Here is a 19832-nt window from a genome sequence, read left to right as displayed (position 1 = left end):
GTGCTCAGCGCCTCGTTTGCAGAGTTAACTTTCGAGGTACAAAGATACTCCCTAGGCAGCAGCTTTATCCATCGAAGCAGAGATGTACCTAAGCTGATGCAACAGTTACCACTGTGTATTGTTGATTGTGCACTAAATAAGTGCCAAATAACAATAAAGATATAATGGGGCATGTCTGTGGTGCAGCTTTGATACTGCTGAAGGTCAAAGGTTTTTGTTCAGATGTCTTACACATGCCAGGTAAAACTTCTGGTGCAGGTAGGTACATCCTGAGACAGCCGAACTAGCCACTCAAGTTGGCTGCCTCTTTAGGCAGCACAGCTAATTCTGAAAAGGTTACCATCCAGGTACAGAAAAGATGTTCGTCAAGGTGCAGAAAAGGTATCCGTCAAAGTACAGAAAAAGTCTACATGTAGGTACCGAAAAGATCTCTGCCAATGTACAGAAAAGCTGTCCATCAAGGTACAGAAAAGTGTCCATCAAGGTACAAGAAAGGTGTTCATCAAGGTACAGAAAAGGTCTCCACCAAGTTACAGGAAAGGTGTCCATCAAAGTACAGAAAAAATGGCCATCAGGGTACAGAAAAGGTGTCCATCAAGGTACAAGAGAGGTGTCCGTCAAGGTACACAAAAGGTCCTGTCAAGGCAGAGAGATATTGTACATCGATCTCCCAGCAGCACAGCTATCCTTTGTAAGAGGGGAATTTAGACAGATACTTTAGACACCAAAATTACTCTACATTATTTTTTAATTTGATCCAACTTTAGAAAAGTGATAAACCATAGGAAGGTCCCTATCTACCCATGGAGGATATGCAACTTTGGACTTACTTGGGGCAGCCAGGACCTCGGAGTAGATGGCAACCAGGAGTAGAGCGGTAAGAGTAGTCAGGGCGGCCTTCATGGTGGCTCTGGTTGAAGGCGGTGGTCTCTGGTAGCACCGGGACAAGGGCTCTCTGGGTCACCTTACGTTCAGCGAGGAAGTGTCTAACTCCTACCTTGTCTCTATTTATCAGAGTCCCTAGTGTAGGTGGCAGAAGTTGATAAGAGGTAATACATGCTTCCGGAGCACCTTGCTTTTGTCGCTAGGGGCTAGGCTCAGAGCGGCAGACCAAGCACAGGAAGTGGCTAATGTGTGAAACACGCGCTCTGTACCTATCTGTCTTAGCTCCATTTGTGGTTTTAAAGGGGCTTGGTGGAAATAACATATGCAGACAGGATGTCAGCAGCCCCATGGCTTCTTTGAGTGCTTGGTGGGAGGGCAGTCTATGCACATGAAGGGCATAGGATGCACCATGGATATATGAACCTAGTCACTTCATTTATCTAAAGACCTATGAGGAGAACCGCTCCTGGTTTACTCTCCTCTGGATCAATACAAATAGATCACCTTTTCCCAAACACTGTAGGTAGCGTCAAACCACTAGTCAAAAATAGATCATTTAATGTATTTAGGAATATCGCTGCCAACCTACGTAAAGGATGCAAAACAGTAAAACGTGTAATATTGCCCTTTAGTGCTATTGAGGGATTCCGGAGGTATAACAATCTTCAAAGACTAAAGACATAGAGGTTTGTAAAAGTCAACATATCTCCGAAATGCAACGGTAGCAGCACATTGGGCTGTACCAGTGGTGTGCTTTTTCACGTCACATCTTTTATTTTCATTTAAAAAAAGGGTGTTTATTGAAAGCAGTCAATTAAATACGATCGTATTCTTTCTGGTTGGCTCCACAAAAGAGAACAGATGAGATATGCGCAATGAGGCGGGGTTTCAGTGGGGACTTTAGTGTGGGTGTTTTGTCTGCATGTGTGGGAGGTTTGTTACGTTAGCTTTGAAACGCACAGAACACTGGAGGGTCCAGTGGTTATTTATCCTGCTATGCTGTCTGGTAGGCTCCACCTTATAGAGGTCACAAAGACCATTTCTGCAAGTTATTCTCCAGTGCACTTTGAAAAACTTGTAAACGGGACAAAATCTGACGTGAGGTGATATCATGTGCGAATGGCATTCACCGGGGATGTTGTTCGCACCCAACTCCAACAGAGCACAGGCTGAGGCTACACGGATCTGAAGAACACTGCTATGGGTTGAGAAATCATCTGCAGCCCCGTGGATAAAAGCTATGTAATAAATAAAATAAAATAAATAAACAACTCTGAAAAAACCCTTCAAATTAATTTAAGAAACCCTAGTTAAGGTTTATGGGAGTACTGATTAGACTCTCTTTAGGTATTGGGCTATACGAACAAGTCACTGCACTTGTGTTGCCCAACTACTCCTGCTGCCAACCTTAAATTAACTATTACAAAAGGGTTTTCAGTGAAATGTATATTCCGCGCATCCCCTTTGTTCCCCAGGCCAACCACCCGCTCCCAGGGGAAAAAATGCTTTTATTATGTTGGAGATGACCTCCCCCACAGCCCCGGGAACTACCACCTCCCAGGGCTTTAATGAGTTATGAGTAGGGGGCAGTGGGGACCAACAATTCTGGGGCAAAAGGGCTTTTAATATGTGGGGTTGCCCAATGTCCTCCCCCACAGCCCCGGACCACCACCTCCTGGGGGCTATAATGAAATATGAGTGGGGGTGCACGCCCCCTGCAGCCCCGGAGATCACCACCTCCCCAGCGCACATACTGAATTATGTAACCCCTATTAGCCCTGGGGACCACCTCCCTGGGGCTAGGCCTACGTGGTGGTGGGCCACGCTGCCCCCCCTTGAGGATCCACTGATGGCTCTGGGGACCTCCACCCACCAAGGCTGGCTCCTAATATGTCCCGGTGCCCACCCCTGGGACATATGTTTGATGTGGCTTGGCTGCAGCTTTGAAGCTCTTTTGCTCTCTCTCTCTTTCAGTCTTTCTCCCACTCACACACACACAGACACTTACGCACCCACTCACAGACCCACTCAGATACTCAGCACCCACTCACAGCCCCAGTTAGACTTTCACACACCCATTCACTGACCCACTGACACCCTCCTGGACCCACTCACAGACCCCCACACACACTGATGTACCCACTAAAACACTGATATATGCACTCTGACACCCAGACAGACACTTTCCCAGCCACTCTCACCACCAGATACACCATCTCACATCTATTCTCACACCCAGAGAGGCCGCGGCCAACTCGCGCCACGCATGGCCAAAGGCTTGTGTACAGCATGGGGTTGAGTGGTTAGGGGGAGTTGGCTGCAGGGTCTGGCTGCAGGCCAGATTTTCTGGCAACCTCCCCTGCCCACGGGTGAAGGCCGTACACGGTGCACGTTTGGATGCTTATAGGGGGTTGGCTTCAGGGCCTGGCGGGAGCCATGCAAGGCGGTGGTTGAAGTAACATATAGCAATAAAAATGACTATATATTAAAAAACCATAGAAATTCACTGAAAAAAACAAAGGTTGCAGGGACGTTATAGTCAGGAAATAGATTTTTTTTTAAACATAGAAATTCACTGAAAAAAGCAAAGGTTAGAGGGCCGTTATAGTTAGGCTCACTTTTCAAGCGTACAAAACCATAGAAATTCAGCATTCATAGTTAGAGTTACCTCAAGTAACTATAACTCGTGCCCTAAGGTAACTATAACTCGTTCCCTCGCCATGCACTACTAATTACCCCACAAATTACGGCTCCCATGACATCTATGATACTTTGCTTGATAATATCAATGTAATATTTGCAGTAAAGAAAATGTACAAAAAAACTGTGCATGGCACGGGCGCGAATGCGTGGTTTGAGATTAATCTGTGCTGAATTTGTCATTAAAAGACACATCAGAAATCCATAGTCTTCTTTAGTAGTTAATTACAGTCTTCGAGGGAAATCTCTCCTAAGGACAAGTAGAACATCATCTGCAAATAGTTCTCTTTTAGGAATCTTCCACTCAACCTGATCCTCTTTATTTTGCTACTGACTCTTATTCTATCTGTGATTGTATCCTCAGCCATTACAAATAATAATGGGGAGAGTGGGCACCTTTTCCTTGGCTTTTTGCCACAATTATGGCTATAAATAGTGTGAGGGATCAGTATTACAACAGGGCTCTGAGGGGCAAGATGAGATCTAAGCCTTGTAATTTTGCTGCCCAAAATTTGAGGTCGTACTCTCAGTGAATGGGACTCATTACTTAGATTGCAAAAAAAACAAAGTTTGTAAAAGCTTGGTAGACAGCCATCTAAGCTCATGGCAATTCCTGTCAAGGCTCAGAGACCACTCCTGGGCCAGCAGTTATCTCTAAATTTGGCGAATGGTAGTCCGCCAGGGTAGCAGATGTAATACTCTCTGCTACCCTGATGGATGGAGTGCTGTCCACCAAACTATAGATAGCTTTCAGTTATTCTTCTAATCCCCTCTATGAGGCTTGTGCTGATGTTTCATCCGTCCATGCCACCTATGCAGTCAATTGTTGATAATAACTAACTTAACAACTGATACAGGATACAAGGTTTCTCACCCCTTTAGTTCTTGTCTTAAAGTTAGCAGACCTTCATGTTGTTTGCCCTGATGTTTGGCACTCTACAGAATAATCTTGTAACTAAAGGATGTTTTTTCCAAACTAATAGCGTAGCCCAGGATAACCCATCTTCACACAAATAAGATTGTATACAGGAAGTCTTAGCCTTGTCCACAGAGAATGCCCGAGGGTGGGAGAGGAAATGTATTTTACAATGTGCAAGGAAACACACAGAGGATCTCCTCTGAATTTATCTGGAGGTGCCCATTATCATCCAAATAGAGCAATGGACTGCTTTTCCTCCTTAGGTTTCCCGGGTACTACTTCTAGGTGTTTCTGCATTTGTGGTATTGGAAGAGGATGACTGCATCAGAACTGCTTACTTCCATGTTCCCACAAGTACCTAAAACTGCCTTATATGATTGACCTTGTCTAATAAAAAGGCTTGTTTTGTTGAGTTGTTTCCATATCCTCCTGATTTGTGTTTATTGTCTGTAATATTATCTGCAAGGGAGTTACATAGTGGGCCATGAACTACTTTTAATAGGTGGCCTGGCAAACTGGATTCAGATGGTAAACCCACTTTCTTCCTGTTACGTAGATGCTCTATGTTTGAAGACAATATGGGCAATATGGGTACCTCTTGGGAGGAAGAGGGACAACCGGAAGAGAGAGAAAGAATACAGATTATAGCAGGCGGCCCTTAGAATCTTCTAAATAGCTAAACAAACTGAGCTGTTCTCAAGAGCAGCGATCACAGGCAGTGTAGAGCAAGGAGGAGAGGTAAGTAATAATGTAGTAAAGAAAAAACACTGCCAGCAATGTAAGAAAATAGGAATGGCCACACTCCCATGCTGAGGTAGCCGTAACTAGTCGCCAAGCTATCTAGAGTCAGCTGGAGAACTGATCAAGGTGAAGACTGGCAGTAGCTGGAAACTTTGAATTGGAATATTGTGGTTACGGTGATACATAGAAGAATAAGAAGAGGTAGGTCTGGAATACCCAACAAGCCGATTGAGGCATGGAAGCTTAAACACAAATACAACCCCAGGGAAAACACAACCATTCAGGTACCAGAACTTGTACAAACTTGAACATAAGGCAAATACATTAGGTTCTATTGCCAGGCACTAAGCCTATGAAATTGATACATATTACCCTGTCTCTGCCCTTCCTTCCCTGGACTAGCACAAGCTCTCTATGAGCGAACCCATTGTCAAACACCAGCATGCTAACCTCTCTTTTTCCACAAGTATTCTGATGGAAATATGTGCCTTCTTCTAAGATGTCTTTGATGGTGACTTCCTGACAAAGGGCTGTAGCAGCTAACTCTCTGTGTTCTTTTTTCTACCCAAAAGTTTACTTATTGTACCACCGTTCAAATATTTCACTATTGGCTACCAGTGTTGATCTTTCTCTTTTCTGTCTAGGTCAGGTGGAGACTGCTTTCTTCCCTTGCGTCATCTCTATTGCTCATTCTTACTCATCTGTTGCACTCAGGACTAGTCATGATGAACTCATTTACTCTGTGGTGTCGATCTCAAGGTTTCGCCTTCCTTCATTGAAGTAAAATTTGTCATCCATCTAAGAAGCTAATCAAAATGTGAACATTCATCTATAGCTATTTTTAGATGCTTAATCTTTGCATTTGTATCACAGTTTTCTGTGACTGGTGTTTTATAAGTAAGGTTTTCATACCCTTGTTTACAGAAGAGCCTTATTGCGAGTACCGCGGTCCTAAAACCACAGCACCCGCAGTCCAATCACCGCAACCTTGGCAGTCCGAACAACAGATTACCATGCTGGTGGTCGGACCACCACAAGGCAGCCGCCACTGCCGGGATTGTGGATCCCGATGCATTGGCGGTGGTGAAAGCTGTGTTCAAGCATAGCGGTGTCTATGTCGACACCTCTGTGCTGATCACGACTTGCCTTTCCGCTGGCCTTTTCATAGCTGGGACCCTGCCATGAAAAGGCCAACTGAAGGGCAAAGACAGGGTCAAAGGATGGGCCACTGCACTGCCCATGCTCATGTCATGGGCAGTGCAGATTCCCTCCTGTCAGCACAGTCAGAATGCGCCCTCTCTGCCGCTGGCACTGACCTTGGCTCTCTTTTGCAGCTGAAGCCAATGCCGCCGCACCGACTGTCCCTCCAGCCCCATGGGAACATCATAATATGGCAGTCTGGATGCTGCAGGCTTGGCAGCGTCCTCCCTGGACCAGAAACAATCATCCTGGGACCGGTTTTGGGGTATCACCCTTCATCAGCCAGGCTAGCTTGAATCTGGTGGCATACCAAGCACGGGACCCACGCCTGGACATACCCTTTCCATTTGGGGAAACAAATGCAAAAACAACAGATGATGGACTCGGGTCCCGGGCTCACTATGCCACTGGATTCAAGCTAGCCTGGCTGATAGAGGGTGATACCCTGAAATCGTTCCAAGGATGCTCGTTTCCCATCCAGGAAGGACCTGGCCTGGCAGTTCGGGCTGGACTATTCCCATAGGGAACAGGGCCAAGACTGATTTGCATATGGCTGGGTCCAAACTGGGGTGGCATGGTGAGCAAAATAATTGATGGATTAAACCCAGATCTGTGACTGGGGGGAATGTTTGTTGGTTTCCGCATTCTGTCCATCATTTGTGTTTGTTTGTCAATATTTATACCTTAAGCACTTTTTGGGATCACCCAACAATTTATTTCCCTTACTTCTTCAACCTTATATCTGAACCCCTTTTGTCAAGGCTGCCTAGCTCCTAGATGTATTCCTTTCTTTAGATTCTCCTTTCTCTAGTGGCTCATCAAGTACTCAAATCGATCTTAAACTACTTGCCCTGGCAATAACCTTCCTTTCCCATTTTCTCACCAGAAACTCTATGAAATTGGGAGTAGTTTCCTGGCTCATGAGAAAAGCCTCTCTACACCAGTGGCTGTATGAGGTGGTTATGGGTTTGAGCTCATACTATATATATCACACTCATATTCATAGTTAATAGATACCTATTCAGACAGATACAGCTATTTCTTATTTAAGGAACATATCTTTAGTATGCTTAGGGAAATAGAACAGTGAATACAATACCCTGGTAAAAACCTGAAATATCCAAACTTTGGGCCTCTTTACGAGTCTGGAGGTCACTAGACTGCCAGACTCACGGATGGCAGTCCGAGCGCCACATTACAACTCTAGCAGTCAGGCTGCCAGGGAACTGCTAACTCTGTGAGGATCAGTGATCACCGGTGGTCAGGAGGTAGGTGGCGGTCCTAATCCACCAGGGCAGCACAGCAAGCAGTGCTGCCCTGGAGATTACAACCTCATTCCCAGCCAGCCTTTTCATGACGGTAGCACCGCCATGAAGAGGCTGGCTGAGAACAGGTGCAGGGGGCCCCAGGGGTCACCCTGCACTGCCCATGAACTTGGCATGGGCAGTGCAGGGGCTCCCCTGGCCAGCACCATCGCAATGTTCACTGTCTGCTTTGCAGGCTACGGCATTGCCGCTGGCTCGATTATGAGCCAGAAACAAAGCCATGTAGCCTGTTTTCTGATAGGCCGGCGGGTGGGAACTCAAGTTTCTGCCCGCTGACCTAGTAGTAAACTTTTAATAAGTCAGACGGCGAGGTTGCCACGTAGGTGGTGGCCACCCTGTTGGGAGTGTGGCGGACGGAGTTTTCCATCCGCCAAACTCAAAATCGGGCCCTCTGTGTTGATTTATGACCTCACAGATATTGCAATGTTGTGTTTAACAATATGTTAACATTTTAAAGTTACCGTCAACGAAAATGTACATAGAAACAAGAGACATTTGCCTACTGTAGTATAAGAGTTGCTTTACTTGTTGGCTAGGTGGATTTGGTTTCCAGCACTGAGTTAGTGGAGAAAGATCAGTAAATTAATCTCTCCTTTCTTCCTCCATCAGGGAAATTCAAGGTTTGCACAGAAAATTACACTTTTTACAGAGGTTTGTGAGAGCTTTCAGGCATTCACTGGGGCCCTGCCACTCAAGGTAAATGATAGGGTCCAATGGATAGACTTTAGGGCCAGATGTAGGTAACAGTTTGCACGTCGCAAACAGCGATTTTCACTGTTTGCGACGTGCAAACTGCACTATGCAATGCACAAAACCCATTTTGCGATTCGGTAACCTGGTTACCGAATCGCAAAACGGGTTTGCGAGTTGCAATTAGGAAGGGGAGTCCCCTTCCTAATTGCGAGTCTCAGTGCAATGCCAGATTGCGGTCGCAAACCAATCGCAGTTTGCACCCATTTGAAATGGCTGGTAACCAATTCGCAAAAGGGAAGGGGTCCCTGTGGGACCCCTTTGTGAATGGAACTGCAAACATTTTTTCAGAGCAGGCTGTGGTCCAATGGACCACTGCCTGCTCTGAAAAAATGAAACAAAAACGTTTCATTTTTTGTTTTTGTAATGCATCTTGTTTTCCTTTAAGGAAAACGGGCTGCATTACAAAAAAAACCAAAAAACTGCTTTATCAAAAAGCAGTTACAGACATGGTGGTCTGCTGTCTGCAGCAGGCCAACATCCCTGTGAATGCCTCCATTCACAAGGGGGTCACAAATTGCGACCCACCTCATGAATATTAATGAGGTGGGCCTTTGCGACCCCCTTGCGAGTCGCAGATGGTGTCAGGGACACCATCCTACATTCCAATTTGCGACTCGCAAATTGTGAGTCATTCTGACTCGCAATTTGGAAGTCGCAAATTGGAATCTTTCTAGATCTGGCCCTTAGTGTCTATGAAATGAAAAGTGACTGATAGTGTTTGGCTTCAATCAGTCAATCAAAGTCTTTATTCCGTGGACTTTTTTCTGATACCTCTAACATCTTGGAGTCCTGATAGATGATAATCTATTGGTTTGTGATGATAAAGTAGCTGTAAGTTCTACCAGGAAAACTTCAATGTAGTTTATCTTGGAAACCACCGGTAGAAAAATTATTTCAGTGGTAGACAACTGCAAGAATGGGGCTTTTTCTGGGATGGGTCTCAGGAGCAAAAAAGTCAAGAGCTCTCAATTTCAGGGTTTGGTGTGGTCACTGGACATAGCTTGGAAAGAGACCTGATGGTGTACGAACACTTTGTTACCCCACCGGAATGATATCAGTCCCAGGCCACTGTCAAGCAAGAACAGAGGTATCTTCTGGTGATAGATACGGGGCTCCCCTGTGGACTGGGGAATTCATTTTCTCTATGCATGGGAATACACACAGCAGGCATGGTCACATCTCTGGGGCTATTAAGCTTCATGTTTGTAAAATGAGTTCTCTGTTTGTCTTGGTCTTCTTCATCCATGTTAGAAATGGGGTCTCTGGTTGGCAGTCAGTTTGCACTCTGTCTAAGCAGGAACCCTAAGTCTAGTCAGGGCAAGGGAGTTACAATCCTCAGATAACCCCTGCTCACCCCCTTGGTAGCTTGGTACAATCAGTCAAGTTTATCTCAAAGGCAATGTGTACAGTATTTGTACCAACACACACCTTAATACAGTGAAGATATTACAAAAGGGACACAACACCAATCAAACAAGACCAAAACGAAAAAAATCCAACACACACAGTCAAGTTATGAATTTTTAAAGTAAAAAGAGTCTTAATTCACAGAAATCAATGGATGTGTTGTTTTCACACAGTACCTGGTTTGCGTAAAAAATAAAGTTGCACGGGTGAAGATGCATCGGAAAAGTAAGCAATGTTTTGATTCCTGTTTCACAAGTGAGGCCGTGCTTCGTTTCTTCTCCAGTCAGGTAGGCAATGTGTCGTTTTTCTCTCCCGCAGAAGAGTGATGCGTCGATTTTTGGACGGGCAAACTCAGGTCCGTGCAGGTTCACTGTGGTTTTGATACCCATTGACGATGCATGCGAAATGCTGGCTCACGGTGGTGAAGAGACGTGCTACATGAGTGATGCGTTGATTTTGGCAGCCGCAAGCGGGTGTTGTGTCTATTTTCCAGTTATGATGCAGATGGTGCATTGATTTTGCAGCCGCGAAACAGGTGCTGCATTGATTTTTCTCCTGCACGGCTCCTGTGCGTGAATTTCAGTCTTGGTTTCACCAGCTTCTCTTTCCAAGGGCCAAGGGACTGGATTGAGCACCACTTGCCAGGGTAGGAGTCTCAGCAAGGGAGTCCAGGTGCTGGTAGACCTTGATGACCTTGAGACTTCAGAACAGGGGGCAAGCTCAGTCCAAGCCCTTAGAGACACTTCACAAGCAGGAAAACACCACAAAGTCCAGTCTTTGTCCTCTTTCAGGTAGAAGTAGCAACTGCAGGCCAACCCAGCAAAGCACACTCACAGGCAAAGGAGCAGTACTCCTCCTTCAGCTCTTCTCCTTGTCAGAGGTTCCCCTTGATCCTCAAGTAATCTAAAAGTCGGGGGTTTTGGGTACACTACTTATACCCCTTTCTGCCTTTGAAGTGGGCAAATTTCAAAGAAAGTCTCTGTTGTTCACAAGCTCCTGCCTTACCCAGGCCTGGCCCTAGACACACACACCAGGGGGTTGGCGACTGCACTGTGTGAGGACGGCCACTGCCCTTTCAGATGGAAGTATCAGCTCCTTCCTCCCCAATCTAGCCCAGGAGACTCATCAGGATATGCAAGACACTCCTCAGCTCCCTTTGTGTCACTGTCAAGGGGGAATTCACAAACAGCCCAACTGTCAGTCTGACCCAGACATGGATTCCACTGCGAGGCAGAGGCACAGAATGGTTAAGCAAAAAAATGCCCACTTTCTAAAAGTGGCATTTTCAAACAGACAATCTAAAAAACAACTTTACCAAAAGATGTATTTTTAAATTGTGAGTTCAGAGACCCCAAACACCCGATCTCCATCTGCTCCCAATGGAAAACTGTACTTAAAAGATATTTAAAGACAGTCCCCATGGGAGAGATAGGCAGTATTTCACTATCAGGACATGTAAAACACATCAGCTCATGTCCTACCTTTAACATATACTGACCCTGCCCAGGGGGCTACCTAGGACCTACCTTAGGGGGGCCTTACATGTACAAAAAGGGAAGGTTTGTACCTGGCAAGTAGGTACACCTGCCAGGTCGAATTGGCAGTTTACAACTGCACACACAGACACTGCAGTGGCAGGTCTGAGCCATGTTTATATGGCTACTCATGTGGGTGGCACAATCAGTGCTGCAGGTCCACTAGTAGCATTTGATTACCAGGCCCTGGGCACCTCTAGTGCACTTTACTAGGGAATTACTAGTAAATTAAATATGCCAGTGATGGAAAAGCCAATTATACATACAGTTTACACAGAGAGCACTTGCACTTTTGCACAGATCAGCAGTGGTAAAGTAACGAGAGTACCAAAATCAGCAAAAAACAAAGTCCAGCACACCAGCACACAGTCAAAAGCACAGGAAGCAGAGGCAAAAAGACTGGGGAAATCATGCCAAGGCTGGCAAGTATAACAATCCACATCTGCCTATCTTTCACTCTGGCCCTTCAAATGCTTACCGGAGGGTTGCCAGACTCTACTCTGGCTCTTTATGCTGGTGATGCTTACATCACTACTGGCAGCTCTTGAGCAGAGGCAGTACACCAGTTAGAATAGCATCTCAGCTCATCTCCACCTTGATGGAGTCAGGCCACATGCAATTCTACATCCTGAGCAGTAACAACAGATGTCCCTCAGAGTTCAGTTTACATATATCTTTCTGTAAAGGATACATGGGTCCTGTTTTTATATATCCAGATTTGTGAGAAGCTATACATGGGTCCAGCTCTAATCAGAAACATTTCTTGCGTTTAATTTTCTGTCAGCAACCAGCCAGGAATAAAGATGGTTTCTCTATCTTTTCCCTGAGGCTGTCATGTCAGATGCAGCTTTAGAAGAGCAGAGCATCTTTTCCAGCAGTCAGCCTCTGTCTTGGATGGAATACAGGGATTATGTCCCATTGGCCCAAGGAACAATAGAGCCATTCCTGGGATGCAAAAAAGAAGATTTTTGGCAGGGACCCTAGTCATAATGCAGGAACACACACAAAAGGAGGAAGGGTTGGCCCGGTATTGGCGGTAACATGGTCTTGTTCACTAAGCCTTTTTAACAGGGAACCTATATGTGAAGAGGCCACATTTCACCATGCTTGCACACATGGGACAGTGGAAAAGGCCAAATTAGATTTACCAAAGAAGGGCTTTTAGGCCTCAACCCAATAAATACATCATAAGGTTTTAGCAACACTATTCAATTCTCACTGCCACCAACTAAGCAGGCACCACAGCTCACCGTGAGGTTACTCTTGAGTTAGTTGAAAGGAGAGGTACTCTGTTTCTCTTGCTGGGAGAATGTTCCTTTGCTTTGCACACTAGAGCCAAGAGTTGAAAACCACTCCATGGGAAAAAGCAAAAGGTCGAAGGAGGATGTAACTTTGAGAGATCTCAACCTTACAGTGTTAATATTTTCCCAAAACATGATAACACATTCCCCGGAGCAGCTTTCGTGGAGGGGTTATAGATACATAGCTAACCAAATTAACAAATTCAAATGTTTTTAAGATTTGCGATCGTAACAATAATACTCCTCCAACTGTTTGTTTATGTGGTTTAGCATGTGCTCTTAATAGAGAATCCAAAGGTCCTATTAGCAAGGAGTTTCAGCAGACCATACTGATACACTTTGGGGGTCATTAGGAGTTTCGTGGACGGAAACATCCATTCGTCAAACTCCCGATGAGGAGACTGCCATAATGCTGGCGGTATCCCCACTGGCCCCATTACAAATTTCCCACTAGGCTGCCGGCAGAAACCAAGGATTTCGCTGGTCAGCCGAGTGGGAAAAGTGCGGCAGCATTGTTCCTAGCTCATCATTGAGCCAGTGGCAATGCTGCTGCACGCACGGTGCACCAGCACCCTTGAAATGCTCACTGTTTGCACAGCAGACAGTGCACATTCCAAGGGTGTTGGGCACAGGCATGGGCAGTGCAGGGCCCCCCTGTTGCCCCCTGCACTTGTTCTCCACCACAGCCGCTGTGGTCCGGCCGCCACCTTGAGTCTGGTGGTCTTGTGACTGCCAGGCTCACAAAGTGCCCCTTTGTCCCTATCCACAGGAATACCAGGGCAAGGGCTGCACTTGACCTAATGTCTGGGAAACTCACTGAAAAGTTAAGGTAATGCGCCTGAGTCCACCACTCCTTTGACTTAACAAGTGCTCATTCCTTGTCTCTGCAGCCTGGCTGGTGTGCAAGCCTCAGTCAGCCCAGCAAGCTGTGCGTACCTGGGTTCTATTTCCTTCCTCTGTAAGGAAGCCATAAACCTAGACCACATAACGTGCAGAACAAATCACGTGAGGAAGCGGTGGTCGCCGAAGACGTGCAACAACTGCAGATATTAATATAACCTGATCAGTTCTGTGGGGGCCATCTTATCATGTAAAGTTTTGTATCCCTCCCATGTTCATGCTGTTTCACACCAACTATCACTAAGGTCGTGCGTGCTGGAGTCCAAGGCTGGGGCACAGTTCTTCTATAGAAGTTTGTGCATGTCCTTGTCATCCTTTTAACACACCAGGTTGGGGTAAGAAGGGAGGCATTTTTCATAACACCACTGAGGCAATGAAGAAGGCGTCATAGTTCATGTAGCTTCAATGGGCATTAATAAGCGGTCACCAGGATGTCTTCATGGGTACTTGCGTAATAACCTGAGGTCATGAAGATGGTTTTCTGTCTACCAAATCCAACAGTGCCACTCTGCTCTCTGTCTTTGTGGGGAATTTCCACTCCCTTGCAGCTGCAGCAATTATTTTTCAGAAGTGACCAACTGCCCCTTCATTTACTTAAGGAGCCTCTCCCACGAATGGAGGTTCTCCCATGTGCTACAAGTGGAATGTTATACCTGGAATTACAGCTTCTGTGCAGGGAGATTGTTTGAAGTGAACATAAAAGGGGTCATTACTAGGACCCTTTTGAAACAAAATGGATTAGCGTATTGGCTACCTTCTTACGTGCTAGGGTTAATGTTGTGACTGGGTTGTGTGTAGAGAGAGCCTATTTCTTCACCCAACTAGCTCCCTGCCATTCGTTTCAAACAAATGTTCTCCCATGACGTCACCAGGAGTACTTGTCTAAGTATCCTGCAATAGAACCTCTTGCTCATCTTGTGTCTGCTGCACAGGTGGTTCAAACCTCGCATTACCATTCACAAATGAGGAGGCCCCACTGCACTACCAGCCCTTGTGTGGTTGATGTAATCCCAGAAACAGGGTCAGACTGGCCTGTAGGGGAATCTGGCAGTGCCCCTATGGCTAGTCTCACAGATCGGTGTATGGACTGGTCTGTTTGATGGACAGTTTTTGGCATTTTGAGTGTCTCTTTTATAGTCTGGTTGCTGGATTTTACTGTTGATTTCCATGAAATTACAACAAACATTGCTTGCAGTAAGCACAAATGCTGTCTTCCATACCTTGCAAAACACCGATACAGTGTGCCTGTATAATTTCAACACTGCCCTGATTTGCAGACGTGGGACACTTTTTTAGCTGTCTGGTTTGTTAATGGGGGCCACTTTTTTTTTTGGTGCCTCAGATTATTTTCTGTCTCGGGCCACCACTGCCAAGAAAGTCCCAAAATTAAGAGATGGGACAGGGGGGAAAACACTTTCTTCTTCAGGAAGGCCACAGTGGGCATGACCAACCAAGCACTGCTGCAGAATATAGTGGATGTTTCCGGATCCCACAGCTCAAGTGGTCTGAAAACAGCAGCACTTTGAGAAGATAAGCAAGAAAAGTCCATCTCCAGCTTCAGCACTTGGAAGTGGGAAGGTGCAGTTGAGCTGAGTGCCCATCGATCAGCAAACCTGTCCCTCGAAACCACATCATTTGCGGAGCAGTGGCTAGAAAATAGGGGCCTGATTCAAAAACTTTGTGTTGGTAATAATCATGTATTGATGAAAATGGCTGATGTTATGCCTGCTAGGTACTCTCAAAAGTGTAGCAGTCATAAACCCACTGGCTACTGTATACGTTTTATGCAGAGCAGAAGCGGGTCCCAGGCCAAAGATGGGGTTTGGGTGTTTCACGACATGCTTAATTTTTTGAGTCTGTGGTCAGACACAAACCTGTCAGTTTGTAAACATTCACAAACTGCTCTCTGACATTTCCAGGAAATTGTAGTGGATTTACATCAGTCAACAGCTGAAATAGATTCCTTTCCAGGGTAGAAAGGTAAATGAACATCCCCAGATGTTGTGGGTGTTTGCAGGAAGGGATTTCTCTACTGAGAAAAATGTTTCTCTGTGACAAAAAGAAACAAAAATGTACAAATGTATAGAGATGCTACCTTTCCCCCAATGCACAATGGAAGAGTACCTGCTATTTCACATTACTATGGGAATGCCTGAAAGCTGCAGCTGGTGCAGTATGCCACATATACTACTGGAATGTTTTGTGAACTGTCAAAGGTTTCTCTTTCCTGTTCTCTCTGAGAGTGACTGTTCCAATGAGAGGAGGGGACCCGAGAGCTACTGCATTGAAAGGTGTGCCTTTAGGGGGTGTTTGCACAGAGATCCCAAACCTGTTGTTTATAAGTAAACCAGCAGCTGTGGTTGGGGCCAGACATGCCACCTGTAAGTAGAGAGAAAACCTTCTGATTGGCTGCCAGGAGCTGAGCATCTATGCGGGCATTAGGACATTTCCTACAAAAAGAGCCTCACCTTCATGGACGTAGGTAGTTCAGTGATAGTACCAATGGCTTTCAGTCTCCTCCATCCTCAGGTGATGGCTTTATTTGAGGTGTAAGACGCGGGAGGGTACCTGAGCTGGCGGGAGGAGCGACGGTGAGAGCACATATTTCAGTGTGGTTATTTGTTATGTTATTAAAGCACTCATGTCTGTGGTTAGTGTCAGCTGCAGCTTGTGTTTACATCTTCTATAACATGCCTCATGCCTGCTTTGAAATATCATTACTCACTGTCCAACTGCAGAGCACTTTCACCTTAGGAGTGATCTCAAGTTGCCATATGTCAGCAGTGAGTTTTTGCCTTCACTTTATGGTACTTGTTGTATTCCTGGCATATAATGAAGTAAAATCTCTATATAAAACTAGTCAGTGAGCAAGAGTAATTCTATGGTTCACAGCCAAACCCATGAAGAAGGACATAATACTGGTATAACAATATATGTTTTCATCATCATTTGGAAATTGCAGATCCTCCTAGCCTGTTGAAGGACACTCCTGATTTTATCAAAGGAGATGAATATTATGCAGTCTCTCTTTGTGCTGTTTATTAATCATAACACATTTAAAGCAAACTATATATCTCATAATCCTGCTCCCCTGAGAAGGAACTAACAAAACAACAAAGGACATCATATAATAGAAATATGTGTAGTCCCTAACTAACTTCCTCTTTTCTTGATGACTACTGTTTTAGAATGTGAAAAAAAACAAAGAATATTACTGGTAACACAAATTCAAGAAGTATCCACAGAAGTTGTTTCCTCTCCTGGTTTTCATTCATAATACAAACGTCCCCCATCAGAAAGAAATTACTCTTACCCAAAACTCCTAAATCTGCTGCCACATGCTGCTGGTTGGTTAGTTAGACTAGCACTAGAATTAACCAAAAGACCTCATTACCATCTGGTTAATAGGACAGGTTACATCCGAAGATGCAGGATAATATTCATCTAATGCTATCCTCCTTGTCTTTAATAACATCACTATTCTTTATACAGTAAACCTCAAAGAATTGCCATTTTATGTCAAGGCAGGAGGCTAGCATTATGCACGTTTAAAGTCATGCAACACACTTTTCGAATCCATGGTCAATATTTCTGAAATAAAAAGTTCTAAACGTTTCTTCAGAAGACCAATCTGCAGCTTTCAGAATAGGATCAAGATTTCCTCCCATCATAGAAACTTTACTTGTCATTGCTCCTCTCGCCGAATGTGCTGAAAATTTCTTAATATCTACACCAGCCTCCTTCATTGCATCCTCTCCCTCACCAACGACCCAGCCACCGCCAGAACCAACCTGCACGAAGGGATGAAAGACGTAGCCGAGTGGATAATGAACAGCCGCCTGAAACTGAACTCAGACAAGACGGAAGTCCTCATCCTTGGATCATCACCCTCTGCCTGGGACGACTCCTGGTGGCCCCCTGCCCTGGGCAGCGCACCCAAACCAACGGACCACGCACGCAACCTGGGCTTCATCCTGGACTCCTCCCTCTCGATGACCAGACAAGTCAACGCCGTTTCATCATCATGCTTCAACATCCTACGCATGCTCCGAAAGATCTTCCGATGGATCCCCACCGAAACCAGGAAGACGGTCACCCAGGCACTCGTCACCAGCCGAGTGGACTACGGTAACACCCTCTACACCGGAACCACGGCCAAACTACAGAAAAGACTCCAACGCATCCAGAACGCCTCCGCACGCCTCATCCTCGACATCCCCCGACACGGCCACATCTCCGGACACCTGAGAGACTTGCACTGGCTCCCCGTCAGCAAGAGAATCACGTTCCGCCTCCTCACCCACGCACACAAGGCCCTCCACGACCTGGGCCCCAGGTACCTCAACAACCGCCTGACCTTCTACACTCCCACCTGCCAACTACGATCGACCAGCCACGCCCTCGCCGCCGTGCCACGCATTAGGAAAGCCACCATGGGAGGAAGATCCTTCTCCTACCTGGCAGCCAAGACTTGGAACTCCCTCCCCATCCACCTCCGTCTGACCCAAGACCACCTCTCCTTCAGGAAGCAACTCAAGACCTGGCTGTTCGAGCAGTAGCGGTCCCCCCTCCCCCAGCGCCTTGAGACCCTCCGGGTGAGTAGCGCGCTATACACATTTCTTGATTGATTGATTGATTGACCCATCTAGCAATAGTAGCACTTGAAACACCTTTAGACGGTTTTACATATAATCAAAAGTTGCTGAATACCTGCTTCCCTTCTTTCCAACATCCTAGTTTCATATTCCTTCATACAACGTACTACACACATTTTTGGACATTTATCAAAATATGAATAAAAGATCGTTCCAGACAATGTCTTAGTACGTTTACACACCTCAAACAAAACTCCAGTTGATTGATAAAATCAATGATTCACTTCCAAAGCCCTTACATCTGAAACCCTTCTGAATGAAATTAAACAAAGTAGAGTAGTCAACTTCCAAGAAAGCTCTCTGTCACTCAAATACTTATTCACTGACCACCTTAGAAATAAAGCAAGGACTAGATCAACATCCCAAAAAATGTGATACTTCGTAAACGGTGGGCGTTTCAATCGAATTCCTATCATGACCCTGCAAATCAAAGGACTCTTATTGAATTGAAACTCCCTGACAAAGGGAGTGACCCAATGCAATTGCAGATCTGTAACAATTAATAGAACTGTAAGACAAGCCTCTGTCAAGGCAATCTGCTAAGTAATTCACCACATGAACTTCATCCGCCTCCACAGGATTCGAATCCCTTTGTAAGCACCAACTAGACCAAATCTTCCAAATACTTCTATACCTTCTTTTTGTTCCTGGTGCCCATGACTCATTGAATAATCCTGCAGCTGAATCCGAAAGGCTTCTGAATCCTCCTGAATCCCTGATATCCTCCGGACTAGAGGGTTCAATGAACCTGACTCCACCAAAGGATGCTCCTCTCCTTCTGCCCCTCACAAAAGTCCTCTGCAACACCTTATTAGAATTGGAAACTCTACAGCTATCTCCATCACAGATGAAAACCAAGGCTGTGTTTTCCAAAATGGAGTCACTAGAACTAACCAACACTGTTGCGGTCTCACCTGCAACAAAACTCTCTGGATCATCGAAAAAGGAGGAAATGCATAACAAATTTATTTTGACCAATCCTGCATAAACGCATCCACTGCCATAGCACCTGGATCATGTCTCCAACTGACATACCTTTGCAACTGAAAAGTCAACCTCGAGGCGAAAATATCTACTTCCAAAGGACCCATAGCCAGATTTTTTTCCTTGAATAGATGCTCGTTTAATTTCCAATTGCTGAAATCCCTCATCTGACGTGAATTCCAATCTGCTACTACATTTTGCACACCTGGCCAAAACTCCGCTTTTAAACTGATTTTGTGCTCTAAACAAAAATCCCACAACTCCTTCGCCAATTCTGCTAAATTTCTCGAACGAGCACCTCCCAATTTGTTTATATAAGTGACCACAGTAACATTGTCCATCTTCAAGAGAAGAGATTTCCCTTTTAAAACATCCCTGAAACTTTGTAAAGAAAAAATTCCTGCTTGCAATTCCAAACAATTTGTATGTCTTTCTTTCTCCAACAAAGACCACATTCCACCTGTCTCCAAACCCAGACAATGAGCACTCCAACCAAGCTTGCTTGCATCTGTTTCTAATACAAAATC

General features: G+C 45.4%; 1 protein-coding gene across 2 annotated transcripts in view; it reads right to left on the bottom strand.

Annotated features, from left to right (window-relative positions):
• LOC138286474 (C-C motif chemokine 5-like) overlaps positions 1-1033 on the bottom strand; it is a 32182-nt gene extending 31149 nt beyond the window's left edge. For both annotated transcript variants that reach the window (XM_069226769.1, XM_069226770.1), the window contains exon 1: positions 831-1033. In XM_069226769.1, the coding sequence (XP_069082870.1) occupies positions 831-903 (73 nt within the window). In that variant the 5' untranslated portion in view covers positions 904-1033. The remainder of the gene's footprint in view (positions 1-830) is intronic.
• Between the last annotated feature and the right edge of the window lie 18799 nt (positions 1034-19832).

Source organism: Pleurodeles waltl, chromosome 3_2 (genome assembly GCF_031143425.1).
Source record: "Pleurodeles waltl isolate 20211129_DDA chromosome 3_2, aPleWal1.hap1.20221129, whole genome shotgun sequence".
Taxonomy (NCBI): domain Eukaryota; kingdom Metazoa; phylum Chordata; class Amphibia; order Caudata; family Salamandridae; genus Pleurodeles; species Pleurodeles waltl.
Note: the sequence above shows the minus strand (reverse complement) of the source record. Positions and strands in the feature narration are given on the sequence as shown.